The 16,574-nt window shown below is 33.0% G+C and overlaps 1 protein-coding gene across 1 annotated transcript; it reads right to left on the bottom strand.

Moving 5' to 3' along the window:
• Window positions 1–15,543: 15,543 nt before the first annotated feature.
• On the bottom strand, window positions 15,544–16,525 carry LOC131680167 (uncharacterized). The gene is made up of 2 exons (XM_058960889.1): window positions 15,760–16,525; window positions 15,544–15,716 (listed from the first exon to the last, which is right to left on the bottom strand). Exons 1-2 carry the CDS (start codon window positions 16,523–16,525, stop codon window positions 15,544–15,546), a joined length of 939 nt encoding a protein of 312 aa, XP_058816872.1.
• Window positions 16,526–16,574: the final 49 nt, after the last annotated feature.

The following is a 16,574-nucleotide window of genomic DNA, read 5'->3' as shown; positions in this document are numbered from 1 at the left end:
AAACGAGAAGAAGAGTGTTTCGAAAAGAAACCCCAAGTGAAGAGGGTGATATTTTCGCACAAAATAGCAGCTACAGATGGCATTCCGTCAAAAACTCGGATTGATTGTATAGGAAAATGTTCTAGCTTCCTTAAGGTGAAGATATGTGGAAGCCACGTTGCTAGGCACCGACTCGCTTGTTTGCATTAAGAAAAACTGAAATCTGAAGTGAAAATTCAAACGCACAAATGAGAGTTTCCGAACATTTTCCTTTGGTCATCTGCACATTGGCAGAAAATTTGAAGTCTTGTTAGTAAACGATTAAAGTTTCGCGAGTGTTTTTGCAGTGGTGTGTGAATAAAGTGCATTTGAAAAAGTGTAATGAAAACGAGAAGAAGAAAAATAAGAAACCCCAAGTGAAGAGGGGTGATATTTTCGCACAAAATAGGAGCTACAGATGGCATTCCGTCAAAAACTATCGGATTGATTGTATAGGAAAATGTTCTAGCTTCCATAAGTAGCAGATTCGTGACACACCAGCAAGGTTAGTGTGTTGAAAAACGTATTTTTATATTTGCACATGTCAGATACATGGTTAGGCAGGAGAGAGGGGTGTGTGCGGCGTAGCAGCTATGTTGTGGCTCGCATGTATAATGTCCTTAAGTAGCAGTTTCGTGGCACACCAGCAAGGTTAGCGTGTTGAAAAACGTTTTTTATATTTGCTCATGTCAGATACATGGTTGTGGCAGGTGAGAGGGGTGTGTGTGGCGTAGCAGCTATGTTGTGGCTCACATGTATAATGTCCTTTAGATACATAACCACCCCCTTTTTCACTGTAAAAGTCTATTTTACATTGAAATTTACTGTAAAAACGTTAAAGTTTATTGTTTTTGTATTGTAGCATAACACTAAAACTTACTGTAAATTATTGTAAAATTACTGTACTGTCACAGTGAAAATCATGGTTTTGTTAGGGCATGTTCAGGAGCGTTTTATTTTATATAGGAGTTTCAAAGTAGAACTGGAACTGAAACATTCACATCCCCAGCAGAGCGTTTTATTTTATTATTTCGAACAGTTTTGTTTCAAAATTTAAAACTGTTATACGACGCCGTTCTTTTTGTTGCTGATTTTAAAGCACGTTTAGAACTGTGTTTTAAATACATGCAAAGTTTTCAGCAGAGACACTTAGAACCGATAGACTGGGGAAAAATACATTTGAATGCAGTAACGGCGAAGGCATGGCGAGACATGAATTTTAAACTGAATAGAACACCCGCTAAAACTGCTGCTGGGGACAGAAAGTTCCAGTTTTAAAATTTTCAGTTTTATATTATAGAACTGTCAAAATTATAAATCTAAAACTGAAACTCTCCTGAACATGCTCTTTACAGTACATTTCTATTCGGGAGAGCAAGTTCTAGTTTTAAAATTTTCAGTTTTATGTTATAGAACTGTCAAAATTATGAATCCAGAACTGAAACACTCCACATGATCTAAGAATTCAGTACTGCAGGCGTGACAATCGGCTTCTTATTTTTCCTTCGGCATTCTTCTTTTCGCACATTAGGCATTACACCAATCGACATAACCCCACAAAATGAGCCGGATGAACTTCGTTTGACAATTCTCGGTGGTTTGCTTACATGGAAGTTACATGAGTTCGAATGTAACAGATGAGCACCCGTTGCACTCGCACTCATGTAACTGACAAAGTAAACAAACCACCGAGAATTGTCAAACATGAACTTCATTCATCATGAGTTCATTCGTGTCGCCATCTTGTAGAACTCAATTTTCACCCTGCCGAAATCTTCCGAACAGTGAAAATTAATGAAAATGGATTCTTGTTAATTTTTTTAATGCATACAATCTTTAATTTATTCAGAGGGGGAACAACTTGACAGCTTCTATACAAATCGTTGAAACCACTTTATTTGGGTCTGTGGGTCTAAAATGGCGGATCAATTTAAACTTGTTCACAGTGAAAATTTTCTTGTTCAGTTTTTTTTTACTTTCGATAATTCATTTTTGAAGACTTTTTGGGCGTTTGGTGTTGTTTTGTTATAAAAATGCATCTTTATTCCGATGCATTATTTTTAAATGATTCATGATTTTTGGAATCATCAGCATACAAATAAGCGGCGCTCATACTAGTTAGTGAGCGCCTTTATTTAGTCTTAAGATATTAGGTAGTAATATTTGTATTGCAATGTAAAAAACACACACAATGATACTGGACTGTTTTCCTCCCTCTCCGATAAAAAATGAACTGTCATCACTTCTGAATTTCGTGGAAACCTTTGCACCGTACACTGAGCCAAACCTACTTAAGAATTTCATAAGTCGCAACTTATGAAGGTGCACAATTTTGATTCCATTGAGCGCTTATGAATTTCATAAGTTCGTCCTATGGAATTAATAGGCGCATGTAATGATGTTCATAACCGTATTATTGTGCAAATGTCATAATTTCACCATACGAAATCTGTGAAATTAGAGAAACAGGCATTTTTAAAAGTGCATTGAAACTGAGGTTTCTTTGCAATTTTGTGGCAATGAAATGTAAGTAAATATTCTTTTCTTTCTCATTGTTCCATATTTAACATGACTTTCACAAAAAAAGTATGGAATTGACACCAACTTTCAAGATTTCATTTTCATTCATTTTACAGCTTTTTGGAACTATAATGAGGTACATCACACACGCATCCAAACATCAAATTTAGGTTAAGCACTTTTTATTCATGTAAAATTAATTCAATTAAATAATAAAGATATGCCATAAAATGAAAAAAAAAACGTGATGCTGAATTAATATTTTCTCGAACTAATTTGATGATTTCCATAAGCACATTCCTATGAAAGGTACAAGAACGGCTTAAAAATTTCATTAGCATTACTTATGAAAACCCTAAGTGACTCGATGGCCATTTTCTCCTCCGAGTCATAAGTCAAACTTATGATTTTCATATGGGATACTTGTGGCGCAAAATCATAAGCGATTCTTATGGAATTCAATAGTCATTTTGTCTCGGTGTACATGTCGCAGCACCTCAAGACGGAACAGGTGTGCACATTTTTTTCTGTGTGTGAGTGCGGTTGTCATTTTTCTTCGGTGAAGCCGAAAAAACAAGAGGATATGAAGAAGAAAAGCACAAACAGTTGACGTAGCGGGCCCTTCTGTTGCCATCAGTTTTGTTTCAGTTCGGTCATAGTTAATTTAATCGATTTTTTTCGAGGTAAAAAGTGTCCATAAGTGTTCTAATCGATAGATCCGAAGTGAAGCTCGGCCTTTTCTCACTTTTCATCGTGCGCCAAAGAATCAGGATGCTCGCTCGGATGTTGATGTTTACTTGAAGGGCACTACCGTGAAGTTACCTACCAAAAAGCTCATCTACCAAAAAGCTCATCAAACAAAAAGCTCATTTATTATAGAGCACCACCTTAAACAGTAAAGGCTTTGAAGGTGGTACTCTGAAAGTAGAGCTTTTTATTTCATGGTGGTATCCTGGTGGCAAGAACAGGAACTAAATGAATGTCCTAACAAATTCATAAAGTTGTCAAATATCATAATAAAAGATCCAGAATATAAAAAGTCAATAATAAATAAGTGGAAAATATTGGAATTGAATTGTTGCACTTAAGTAGAATTAGTTGGGGCTCGCTAGTTGGTGTGTTCGTTAGTTGGGTGTCCGCTAGTTAGGGCATGGCCATTTATGTCAAAACTGAAACAATTTTTCACTAGTTGTCTATCCGAGGGGCAAGCACTAGCGGGTTTGAGTGCGTCGTATTGAAAATACCAACGCATTTGAAATATAATTTAAGTACACAATCATATTTAATAAATAAATGGAAAATATTGGAAAATAGAGTTGAATTGAATTGTTGCGCTTAAGATAATTTCGTAGGAAAAGCCCACAAGTAGAATTACGTGATGCAGCACAAATTCGTTAGTTGGGGTCTTCGTTAGTTGAGTGTCCGCTATTTGGGGTATGGCCCAAATAAAAGGCACTTATGTCAAAACTAAAACAATTGTTTAATAGTGGTCTATTTCCCATATGCTTATTCGTATGTCAGTGGCGCCATAATTTCAAATGTGGTCACAGTCTCTACAACTACAAATATATTTAAAATGACCGTTAAAGCGGGCAAAGCGTTGTTTTGGAGTGTCATGTCTGTTAGTCTGTGCATGTACCAAATTCGGAAATTTATCCTACATGTATATTTATATTACTAAAAGAAATGAGCAAATACTGCTATACACTGAAAAAAATCCAAACGTTAAATCTATTTGCTTCAAACCGCTTAAAATTCATATGAAGAAGAAATGCTATTGTTATCACGCGCCCACATATCTTCTATGTGTCAACTGTATAAACTATGTATGTATACACATAAGTTATATGTGCATATTGTTATAGAATGAGGTTTTATGTGCCTAATAGTTATGAAATGTGAATGTAAGATTAATATTTCTTGTAAATACACACATTAGGTTTATGTGCCAGCAAATAATGTCTATATGTCTCCGTTAATTGCAAAAATCTATGTGTAAAATCAATAGGCATAACGTTTACTTTTTTTTGAGTGTAGTCTAATGTTATTAACAGTGCACTCTTTGTGGGAAACAAAACGCTCAATATTCTGAACAACATTGATTTTCATGAAGAATTTTCCCAATTCGAAGCAATATGGGTACTTTTCTGATGTTACCAAAAATTTCTGGTAATTTTGGCAGTCACATATTTCCTTTACAGACCCAGATATTGCGAAAATTAATTTTAATATTAATATTTTCTTCCACATGCCAATAATATACTACCCGTGATCGCAAATCAGTCCCATAAAGATAGGAAATCCCGTAGAAAATGGGACAAATATGCGATCATGGGCTGCTTTGACAAAATAATGTGATTTCCAAAAAATTGTCAACGAGTGTTGTACTGACGTATTGTAATTCGAGTAGCTACATATTACCTCCACAAAACGAGTAGATCGTAGTTTCCAAAAAAATGCCAACAAGTAATGTAATGACATATGGTAATTCTGATAGCCACTTATTTCCTCTACAAAACCAATGGTACATCATGTTGCGTAAATTAATTTCCATATTTTTTATATTTTTTTAAAATTTTCTACCATATGCCAAAATTACAGAAGCTTTGACCAAAAAGTGTGATTTCCAAAAAATTGCCAACGAGAATTGTAATGACATATAGTAATACTTGTAGCCACTGATTTCCTCTACAAAACCAGTAGTACGTAATGTTGCGTAAATTAATTTTTATATTATTTGTATTTCTTTAAAATTTTCTACCATATGCCAATAATACAAAAGCTTTGACCAAAAAGTGTGATTTCCAAAAAATTGCCAACGAGAATTGTAATGACATATGGTGATACTTTTAGCCACTGATTTCCTCTACAAAACCAGTAGTACGTAATGTTGCGTAAATTAATTTTTATATTTTTTGTTATTTAAAAAAAAAAATTACCATATGCCAATAATACAGAAGCTTTGACCAAAAAGTGTGATTTCCAAAAAATTGCCAACGAGAATTGTAATGACATGGTGATACTTTTAGCCACTGATTTCCTCTACAAAACCAGTAGTACGTAATGTTGCGTAAATTAATTTTTATATTTTTTGTAATTTAAAAAAAAAAATACCATGTGCCAATAATACAGAAGCTTTGACCAAAAAGTGTGATTTCCAAAAAATTGCCAACAAGAATTGTAATGACATATAGTAATACTTGTAGCCACTGATTTCCTCTACAAAACCAGTAGTACGTAATGTTGCGTAAATTAATTTTTATATTTTTTGTATTTTTACCATATGCCAATAATACAAGCTTTGACCAAAAAGTGTGATTTCCAAAAAATTGCCAACGAGAATTGTAATGACATATGGTGATACTTGTAGCCACTGATTTCCTCTACAAAACCAGTAGTACGTAATGTTGCGTAAATTAATTTTTATATTTTTTTGTATTTTTACCATATGCCAATAATACAGAAGCTTTGACCAAAAAGTGTGATTTCCAAAAAATTGCCAACGAGAATTGTAATGACATATGGTGATACTTGTAGCCACTGATTTCCTCTACAAAACCAGTAGTACGTAATGTTGCGTAAACTAATTTTTATATTTTTTGTAATTTAAAAAAAAAAATGTACCATATGCCAATAATACAGAAGCTTTGACCAAAAAGTGTGATTTCCAAAAAATTGCCAACGAGAATTGTAATGACATGTAGTAATACTTGTAGCCACTGATTTCCTCTACAAAACCAATCTTTATATTTTTTGTATTTTTTAAAATTTTCTACCATATGCCAATAATACAAAAGCTTTGACCAAAAAGTGTTATTTCCAAAAAATTGCCAACGAGAATTGTAATGACATATAGTAATACTTGTAGCCACTGATTTCCTCTAGAAAACCAGTAGTACGTAATGTTGCGTAAATTATTTTTTATATTTTTTGTAATTTTTTAAAAAAAATTACCATATGCCAATAATACAGAAGCTTTGACCGAAAAGTGTGATTTCCAAAAAAATGCCAACGAGAATTGTAATGACATATAGTAATACTTGTAGCCACTGATCTTCTCTAGAAAACCAGTAGTACGTAATGTTGCGTAAATTAATTTTTATATTTTTTGTAATTAAAAAAAAAAACCATATGCCAATAATACAGAAGCTTTGACCAAAAAGTGTGATTTCCAAAAAAATGCCAACGAGAATTGTAATGACATATAGTAATACTTGTAGTCACTGATTTCCTCTAGAAAACCAGTAGTACGTAATGTTGCGTAAATTAATTTTTATATTTTTTGTAATTTTTTTAAAAAATTACCATGTGCCAAGTATACAGAAGCTTTGACCAAAAAGTGTGATTTCCAAAAAAATGCCAACGAGAATTGTAATGACATATAGTAATACTTGTAGCCACTGATTTCCTCTAGAAAACCAGTAGTACGTAATGTTGCGTAAACTAATTTTTATATTTTTTGTAATTTTTTAAAAAAATTACCATATGCCAATAATACAGAAGCTTTGACCGAAAAGTGTGATTTCCAAAAAAATGCCAACGAGAATTGTAATGACATTTAGTAATACTTGTAGCCACTGATTTTCTCTAGAAAACCAGTAGTACGTAATGTTGCGTAAATTAATTTTTATATTTTTTGTAATCTTAAAAAAAATTACCATGTGCCAACAATACAGAAGCTTTGACCAAAAAGTGTGATTTCCAAAAAAATGCCAACGAGAATTGTAATGACATATAGTAATACTTGTAGCCACTGATTTCCTCTACAAAACCAGTAGTACGTAATGTTGCGTAAATTAATTTTTATATTTTTTGTAATTTTAAAAAAAAAATTACCATGTGCCAATAATACAGAAGCTTTGACCAAAAAGTGTGATTTTCAAAAAATTGCCAACGAGAATTGTAATGACATATAGTAATACTTGTAGCCACTGATTTCCTCTACAAAACCAGTAGTAAGTAATGTTGCGTAAAGAAATTTTTATATTTTTTGTAATTTTTTAAAGATTTCTACCATATGCCAATAATACAGAAGCTTTGACCAAAAAGTGTAATTTCCAATAAATTGCCAACGAGAATTGTAATGACATATAGTAATACTTGTAGCCACTGATTTCCTCTACAAAACCAGTAGTACGTAATGTTGCGTAAATTAATTTTTATATTTTTTGTGATTTTTTAAAAAATTTGCCATATGCCAATAATACAGAAGCTTTGACCAAAAAGTGTGATTTTCAAAAAATTGCCAACGAGAATTGTAATGACATATAGTAATACTTGTAGCCACTGATTTCCTCTACAAAACAAATTTTTATATTTTTTGTATTTTTTAAAATTTTCTACCATATGCCAATAATACAAAAGCTTTGACCAAAAAGTGTTATTTCCAAAAAAATGCCAACGAGAATTGTAATGACATATAGTAATACTTGTAGCCACTGATTTCCTCTAGAAAACCAGTAGTACGTAATGTTGCGTAAATTATTTTTTATATTTTTTGTAATTTTTTAAAAAAAAATTACCATATGCCAATAATACAGAAGCTTTGACCGAAAAGTGTGATTTCCAAAAAAATGCCAACGAGAATTGTAATGACATATAGTAATACTTGTAGCCACTGATTTTCTCTAGAAAACCAGTAGTACGTAATGTTGCGTAAATTAATTTTTATATTTTTTGTAATCTTAAAAAAAAATTACTATGTGCCAATAATACAGAAGCTTTGACCAAAAAGTGTGATTTCCAAAAAAATGTCAACGAGAATTGTAATGACATATAGTAATACTTGTAGCCACTGATTTCCTCTACAAAACCAGTAGTACGTAATGTTGCGTAAATTAATTTTTATATTTTTTGTGATTTTAAAAAAAAAATTACCATGTGCCAATAATACAGAAGCTTTGACCAAAAAGTGTGATTTCCAAAAAAATGCCAACGAGAATTGTAATGACATATAGTAATACTTGTAGCCACTGATTTCCTCTAGAAAACCAGTAGTACGTAATGTTGCGTAAATTATTTTTTATATTTTTTGTATTTTTTTAAAAAAAATTACCATATGCCAATAATACAGAAGCTTTGACCAAAAAGTGTGATTTCCAAAAAAATAACAACGAGAATTGTAATGACATATAGTAATACTTGTAACCACTGATTTTCTCTAGAAAACCGGTAGTACGTAATGTTGCGTAAATTAATTTTTATATTTTTTGTAATTTTTTAAAGATTTCTACCATATGCAAATAATACAGAAGCTTTGACCAAAAAGTGTGATTTCCAAAAAAATGCCAACGAGAATTGTAATGACATATAGCAATACTTGTAGCCACTGATTTCCTCTACAAAACCAGTAGTATGTAATGTTGCGTAAATTAATTTTTATATTTTTTATGATTTTTCCAAATTATCTCCACCACGTGCAAATATTTTCTTCCAACCTAAAAGCTTATATATTCCACCTACCAAAAAGCTCGTTTTCAGAAAAGCTTCCATACCAAAAAATTCACCTGCCATACTGAACATTATCCGGATTCTGGAGAAGAATGTAAATTCCAAAAAATTGCCAACGAGAATTGTAATGACATAGTAATACTTGTATTTTTTTGTATTTTTTAAAATTTTCTACCATATGCCAATAATACAAAACCTTTGACCAAAAAGCGTTATTTCCACAAAATTGCCAACGAGAATTGTAATGACATATAGTAATACTTGTAGCCACTGATTTTCTCTAGAAAACCAGTAGTACGTAATGTTGCCTAAATTATTTTTTATATTTTTTGTAATTTTAAAAAAAAAATTACCCATATGCCAATAATACAGAAGCTTTGACCAAAAAGTGTGATTTCCAAAAAAATGCCAACGAGAATTGTAATGACATATAGTAATACTTGTAGCCACTGATTTCCCCTACAAAACCAGTAGTACGTAATGTTGCGTAAATTAATTTTTATATTTTTTGTAATTTTTTAAAAAAAATTACCATATGCCAATAATACAGAAGCTTTGACCAAAAAGTGTAATTTCCAAAAAATTGCCAACGAGAATTGTAATGACATATAGTAATACTTGTAGCCACTGATTTCCTCTACAAAACCAGTAGTACCTAATGTTGCGTAAATTAATTTTTATATTTTTTATGATTTTTCCAAATTATCTCCACCACGTGCAAATATTTTCTTCCAACCTAAAAGCATATATATTCCACCTACCAAAAAGCTCGTTTTCAGAAAAGCTTCCATACCAAAAAGTTCACCTGCCATACTGAACATTATCCGGATTCTGGAGAAGAATGTAAATTCCAAAAAATTGCCAACGAGAATTGTAATGACATATGGTGATACTTGTAGCCACTGATTTCCTCTACAAAACCAGTAGTACGTAACGTTGCGTAAATTATTTTATATATTTTTTATAATTTTTTAAAATTTTCTACCATATGCCAATAATACAGAAGCTTTGACCAAAAAGTGTGATTTCCAAAAAATTGCCAACGAGAATTGTAATGACATATAGTAATACTTGTAGCCACTGATTTCCTCTACAAAACCAGTAGTACGTAATGTTGCGTAAATTATTTTTTATAGTTTTTATAATTTTTTAAAACTTTCTACCATATTTTTTAAAACTTTCTACCATTTAAAAAAAAATTACCATATGCCAATAATACAGAAGCTTTGACCGAAAAGTGTGATTTCCAAAAAAATGCCAACGAGAATTGTAATGACATATAGTAATACTTGTAGCCACTGATTTTCTCTAGAAAACCAGTAGTACGTAATGTTGCGTAAATTAATTTTTATATTTTTTGTAATCTTAAAAAAATTACCATGTGCCAATAATACAGAAGCTTTGACCAAAAAGTGTGATTTCCAAAAAAATGTCAACGAGAATTGTAATGACATATAGTAATACTTGTAGCCACTGATTTCCTCTACAAAACCAGTGGTACGTAATGTTGCGTAAATTAATTTTTATATTTTTTGTAATTTAAAAAAAAAATTACCATGTGCCAATAATACAGAAGCTTTGACCAAAAAGTGTGATTTCCAAAAAAATGTCAACGAGAATTGTAATGACATATAGTAATACTTGTAGCCACTGATTTCCTCTAGAAAACCAGTAGTACGTAATGTTGCGTAAATTATTTTTTATATTTTTTGTAATTTTTTTAAAAAAAATTACCATATGCCAATAATACAGAAGCTTTGACCAAAAAGTGTGATTTCCAAAAAAATGCCAACGAGAATTGTAATGACATATAGTAATACTTGTAGCCACTGATTTTCTCTAGAAAACCAGTAGTACGTAATGTTGCGTAAATTATTTTTTATATTTTTTGTAATTTTTTTAAAAAAAATTACCATATGCCAATAATACAGAAGCTTTGACCAAAAAGTGTGATTTCCAAAAAAATGCCAACGAGAATTGTAATGACATGTCGTAATACTTGTAGCCACTGATTTTTTTTAGAAAACCAGTAGTACGTAATGTTGCGTAAATTAATTTTTATATTTTTTGTAATTTTTTAAAGATTTCTACCATATGCAAATAATACAGAAGCTTTGACCAAAAAGTGTGATTTCCAAAAAAATGCCAACGAGAATTGTAATGACATATAGCAATACTTGTAGCCACTGATTTCCTCTACAAAACCAGTAGTACGTAATGTTGCGTAAATTAAATTTTATATTTTTTATGATTTTTCCAAATTATCTCCACCACGTGCAAATATTTTCTTCCAACCTAAAAGCTTATATATTCCACCTACCAAAAAGCTCGTTTTCAGAAAAGCTTCCATACCAAAAAGTTCACCTGCCATATTGAACATTATCCGGATTCTGGAGAAGAATGTAAATTCCAAAAAATTGCCAACGAGAATTGTAATGACATATAGTAATACTTGTAGCCACTGATTTCCTCTACAAAACCAGTAGTACGTAATGTTGCGTAAATTAATTTTTATATTTTTTGTAATTTTTTAAAAAATTTTGCCATATGCCAATAATACAGAAGCTTTGACCAAAAAGTGTGATTTCCAAAAAATTGCCAACGAGAATTGTAATGCCATATAGTAATACTTGTAGCCACTGATTTCCTCTACAAAACCAGTAGTACGTAATGTTGCGTAAATTAATTTTTATATTTTTTGTAATTTTTTTAAAAAAAATTACCATATGCCAATAATACAGAAGCTTTGACCAAAAAGTGTGATTTCCCAAAAAATTTCCAACGAGAATTGTAATGACATATAGTAATATTTGTAGCCACTGATTTCTTCTACAAAACCAGTAGTACGTAATGTTGCCTAAATTAATTTTTATATTTTTTGTAATTTTTTAAAGATTTCTACCATATGCCAATAATACAGAAGCTTTGACCAAAAAGTTTGATTTCCAAAAAATTGCCAACGAGAATTGTAATGACATTTGGTAATACTTGTAGCCACTGATTTCCTCTACAAAACCAGTAGTACGTAATGTTGCGTAAATTAATTTTTATATTTTTTGTATTTTTTAAAAATTTTCTACCATATGCCAATAATACAGAAGCTTTGACCAAAAAGTGTGATTTCCAAAAAATTGCCAACGAGAATTGTAATGACATATAGTAATACTTGTAGCCACTGATTTCCTCTACAAAACCAGTAGTACGTAATGTTGCGTAAATTATTTTTTTATATTTTTTATAATTTTTTAAAACTACCATATGCCAATAATGCAGAAGCTTTGACCAAAAAGTGTGATTTCCAAAAAAAAATGCCAACGAGAATTGTAATGACATTTGGTAATACTTGTAGCCACTGATTTTCTCTACAAAACCAGTAGTACATCATGTTGCGTAAACTAATTTTTATATTTTTTATGATTTTTCCAAATTATATGCCAGACGTACAGAGTTCATCGAACAAAAAGCTCTCTACTGGCACTCTACCTACCAAAAAGCTCCTCTTCAGAAAAACTAGCAAACCAAAAAGTTCACCAGCCATATTGCATAGTATCCGCATCCTGGTGGTGAGTATACGAAACTGAAATCTTACAAGAAATTGGCTCTGAAAACTGAAACTTATCCGCTCGACGCGCCAACTAGATTTCATTATAGGTACCAGTCAAATGATGACGAAAGTATGTTCTACCAACCGAAAAGCTTATGTACGCCACCTACCGAAAAGCTCTTTTTCAGAAAAGCTTTTATACCAAAAAGTTCACCTGTCATACTGAACATTATCCGGATCAAGGATGCCAAGTGTTTTTCCAAAAATCTAATATTTTTTTTAAAAAATCTGGAATTGTCTGGATAGCTTAAATTTTTTTGGGAGAGTTATAAATGTTACAAATTATTAATGAAACATATTTGTATGTTATCAAATATATTACAGCTTACTGAAAATTCGATAATTGCACTGCCAATCTGACCATCTTAAACATTTATTTTTCAGCATAGAGCATATGGATTAAAATTGTGTCTCTTAGCTTTCAGTATTTTGGATTGCTGAAACTTCCAGCAATCCAAAATTCGACTAAATTTATTCACTTTTAGCGAAAAGACTAGGGTACGCAAAGAGTGTGCAGAAAGTGAAGCCGAAAAAAGTCTACCTATCGAGCAAAATTAGAATCCAACTTTGCTGCAGAGGTATCAGAGATGGATTCCAATTGTGCTCGATAGGTAGGCTTTTTTGACTTCACTCTTTGCGCAACTCTTCTCTATAGACTGTGGGTATGGTGTGCTTCCAACTTTTCTAAGGCTGTGAACCATTTGGCGATTTTTTTTAACGTTTAGTTAAAATTTGACAGCTTGAAAGTTATTTTCTCTTGAATGGAAAAAATTAACCGAGAGATGATATGGATAATTATTTAGAATTGACAGTTGCGATGAGCACAAGTTGGTAGAGGTGTGAACATTTGTCGATATTTAAAAATTAGTTTTTTTCTTATTACATTAAGTATGACAGTCGTAGCCTCGAAAAGTAAACATCCACATCATGAAATAACCCAAACAAATCTTAACACAACACGTTATCGTTTCCATCTTTATCCCTTAATTTTGTATTGAAAAATATTGACAACCTCCATTAGGTACAGAAAATGTTGCCACCTTTTTATTCTGCATCATGGGCAAAATTTTAACCATTGAGCTGTCAAATTTAACTATCGCTCTGTCAATTTTAACCATGCTCCAGAGTAGGGTTATTTTGCAAATAACATTCGAAGTGTCAGATTTTAACTAAAAGTTAAAAATTTCACCAAATGGTTCACAGCCTAAAAAGTATTGGCGAGTGCTAGCAAATGCTATATTTATCCCTAAGGATTTTGGACTTAGCGTCAGCCTGGTGCATTGGTCAAGTGCCGTGGTTCTGAAGAGACGAAGTCGAAACGCAAACACCTGAACTAATTAACTGATGAACTGTTTTCGTTTCTGAACTTTCAATATTTTATCAAATTTACATTATATTGAAGCATTTTCGAAAAATTAACAATTTGCATCATTAACATAAACTATTGCATGAATGGGAATGGATTCTCCAAATTTTTGAAGATGTCGATAAAATAACCCCTTTCAACCTTTCTCCTATAGAAAGGTTATGCAATCACTCTGAACATCGGCAACATAATCATGGGTCATGTACCATTCGACTCAGTTCGTCGAATTCGGCTAATGTCTGCGTTTGTGCGTATGTATGTGTATGTATGTGACCAAAAAAATGCATATCGGTTACTCGGAGGTGGCCGAACTGATTTTCTCAAACTTAGTCTTAAATGAAAGATACAACCGGATTTAATAAAAACCAGTGAAAAATTTAGTTTGAAATTGTTTTGAGTTTGAAAGTATTTCAAAATTCAAAATAATTTAAAATTTCTTTTTTTTTCTTTTTTTTTGTTGGGATTTGGAACCACCGCGACCATTGAGTTGATCTATTATGGTATACCCCTGCTTAATATCGCATCGGTTCAGGTCGACGAGTTACCATTGAGGGTAACTGTCATTGTCTGATGGTGCGAAGTACCCCAGTCTGGTATAATTCTTAGAATGAATTTAACTACCACATTGAGATTTTCTAACCAGATTTCACAAGGACTTAGTATGACCTTGTTGAAATATTGTTTTCTACGCACTAGTAGTGCTGGACAGTCGCAGAGCAAATGTTGAGAGGTCTCTATATCACAGTCACAAAACCGACAGACTTCTGTTTGACTTCGATTTATTTTTTTCAAATGATATCTGGCTGGGCAGTGCCCCGTAAGTAGCCCAATAACAATGCTTAGTGATTTTTTATTTATGTTTAGTATTTTTTCCATAACTCGCTTGTTTGGAGTTATGAACAGTTTTGATTGCCTTGAAGTTGTTGCAATCCAGTTTGACTGTATTGCATCTTCCTCCCATTTTTTGATTTCCATTTGTAGTACACATTTGGACACCCCGCAGAAAGGCTCTGGTCCAATGAATGGTAAGTTTGAGCCTTGTCTAGCTAGTATATCGGCTTTTTCATTTCCTTCGATTCCACAGTGGCCTGGTACCCAGTACAGATAAACCTGGTTTTTATCAGCCAGTTGCTACAGTAGTGTCATACATTCCCACACCAATTTGGATTGGCATTCGTAGGATTTTAGTGCATTCAGAGCTGCCTGACTGTCAGAAAATATGCAAATCCGTGCGCGTCTATAGTTCCTTTTTAAACATATAGATGTGTAACTCCAGTCCGTCGCGCCTGATCACTGTACAGCACGCCTCGCTTACTCGACCACGACCGATCACCGTAACCGTCTGAATCCAACTGTCTCGTCGTACACACTCTATCACTGTCGAATGTGTTTTCTCTCTTCATCCAACACGTCAAGTAGACCCGTCACTGAAACTCAGAGGATTATCTCTTTTCTCATGTATACGTCAATCTAACCGTTACATCCCTCCCTTTTTTTAGAAATCTAAAGAACATCAGAATCCAATTGATCAATGTTTTATTCACAACCCTAAATTTACCTCACCTACAAAGACTTACCGTATACCTTACAGCACAAAGTCTTCGTACTTAGCTGGTATCTTTCGTCGTCTCTCCAGCGTCGCTCGGTTGTATGCTGAAGGTCCCTCCAGTCTCTCGAACTCATTCTCATTTGTTTCATCCATCGTATTTAGTTTCGGTTTTAATGTTTCCCTCTCAGTGTATTCCTCTTTGCTCTCCTCTAGTTTTTTTTAGATAAGTGCTGTTACGAACATAAATTTTACCTGTCTCGTTGGATTTGATCTGAACTGCTCCTCCGTTGACATCAACCACTTCGAACTCTTCTGCTGTGAAATTCGGCTGCAATGCACCTTTTTTCAGATTCCGCTGTAGTACCGTATCACCCCTGTCCAAATTGTGATGCGTAGCGTTGCGTTTAGTGTCTGCTATTTGCTTGTGATATTCCTTTAATTCCATGTCCTTAGCCTTAGCTGCTTCCAATGACAGTGAAGGAGGTTGATGTATGGACGGTATGCCGTTGTATATTTCCCTCCCAAACATCATTTTATACGGAGACAATCCGGTTGTCTCTTGTGGAGTGGAGTGATATAGTATTAAATATTCGCTCAAATCAGTTTTCCAATCAGTTCCTTGAATGGAGCTGATTTTCACCCTTTTCCCTATGTTGCGCATCTGCCTTTCTACGGCGCCATTTTGTTCGGGCCAATATGGGGTAGAAAGATTAAGATGTATTCCGTAGCTGAAGCAAAAATTTTTAAATTCATGGGCCTTGAATTGCGGGCCATTATCAGCGGTGATTGACCTTGGAATTCCAAATAAGCTAAACGTTTTCAAAAGCACTCCGATAACCCGTTGTGTGGTGGCCGGTTTCATTGGTTCGGCTTGAATAAAACGTGAGGTATAGCAAACAACGACAAGCAATGACATGTCTCCGGGAAGGCCTTCTTTGAAGTCTATTGCAACATCTTGCCATGGTTGCGTGGGGAGTCGTCGAGACATAGGATTGGGTTTATCGGGAAGAGATGTCATTTTACACGGTTTGCAATTTTTAACGGTTGCCTCTATCATTTTGTCCATA

This window comes from Topomyia yanbarensis, chromosome 2 (assembly GCF_030247195.1).
Source record: "Topomyia yanbarensis strain Yona2022 chromosome 2, ASM3024719v1, whole genome shotgun sequence".
In the NCBI taxonomy this organism is placed as follows: domain Eukaryota; kingdom Metazoa; phylum Arthropoda; class Insecta; order Diptera; family Culicidae; genus Topomyia; species Topomyia yanbarensis.
The sequence above is the reverse complement of the archived record's forward strand: the minus strand, read 5'-3'. Positions and strand labels throughout refer to the sequence as shown.

What these genes read in the sequence shown, in the direction of transcription:
- LOC131680167 (XM_058960889.1), bottom strand. Translation starts at nt 16,525, where the DNA reads ATGACATCTCTTCCCGATAAACCCAATCCTATGTCTCGACGACTCCCC. An exon ending in GATCAAATCCAACGAGACAG is followed by an intron (nt 15,717 to 15,759) that starts GTAAAATTTATG and finishes AAAAAAAACTAG; the next exon opens with AGGAGAGCAAAGAGGAATAC.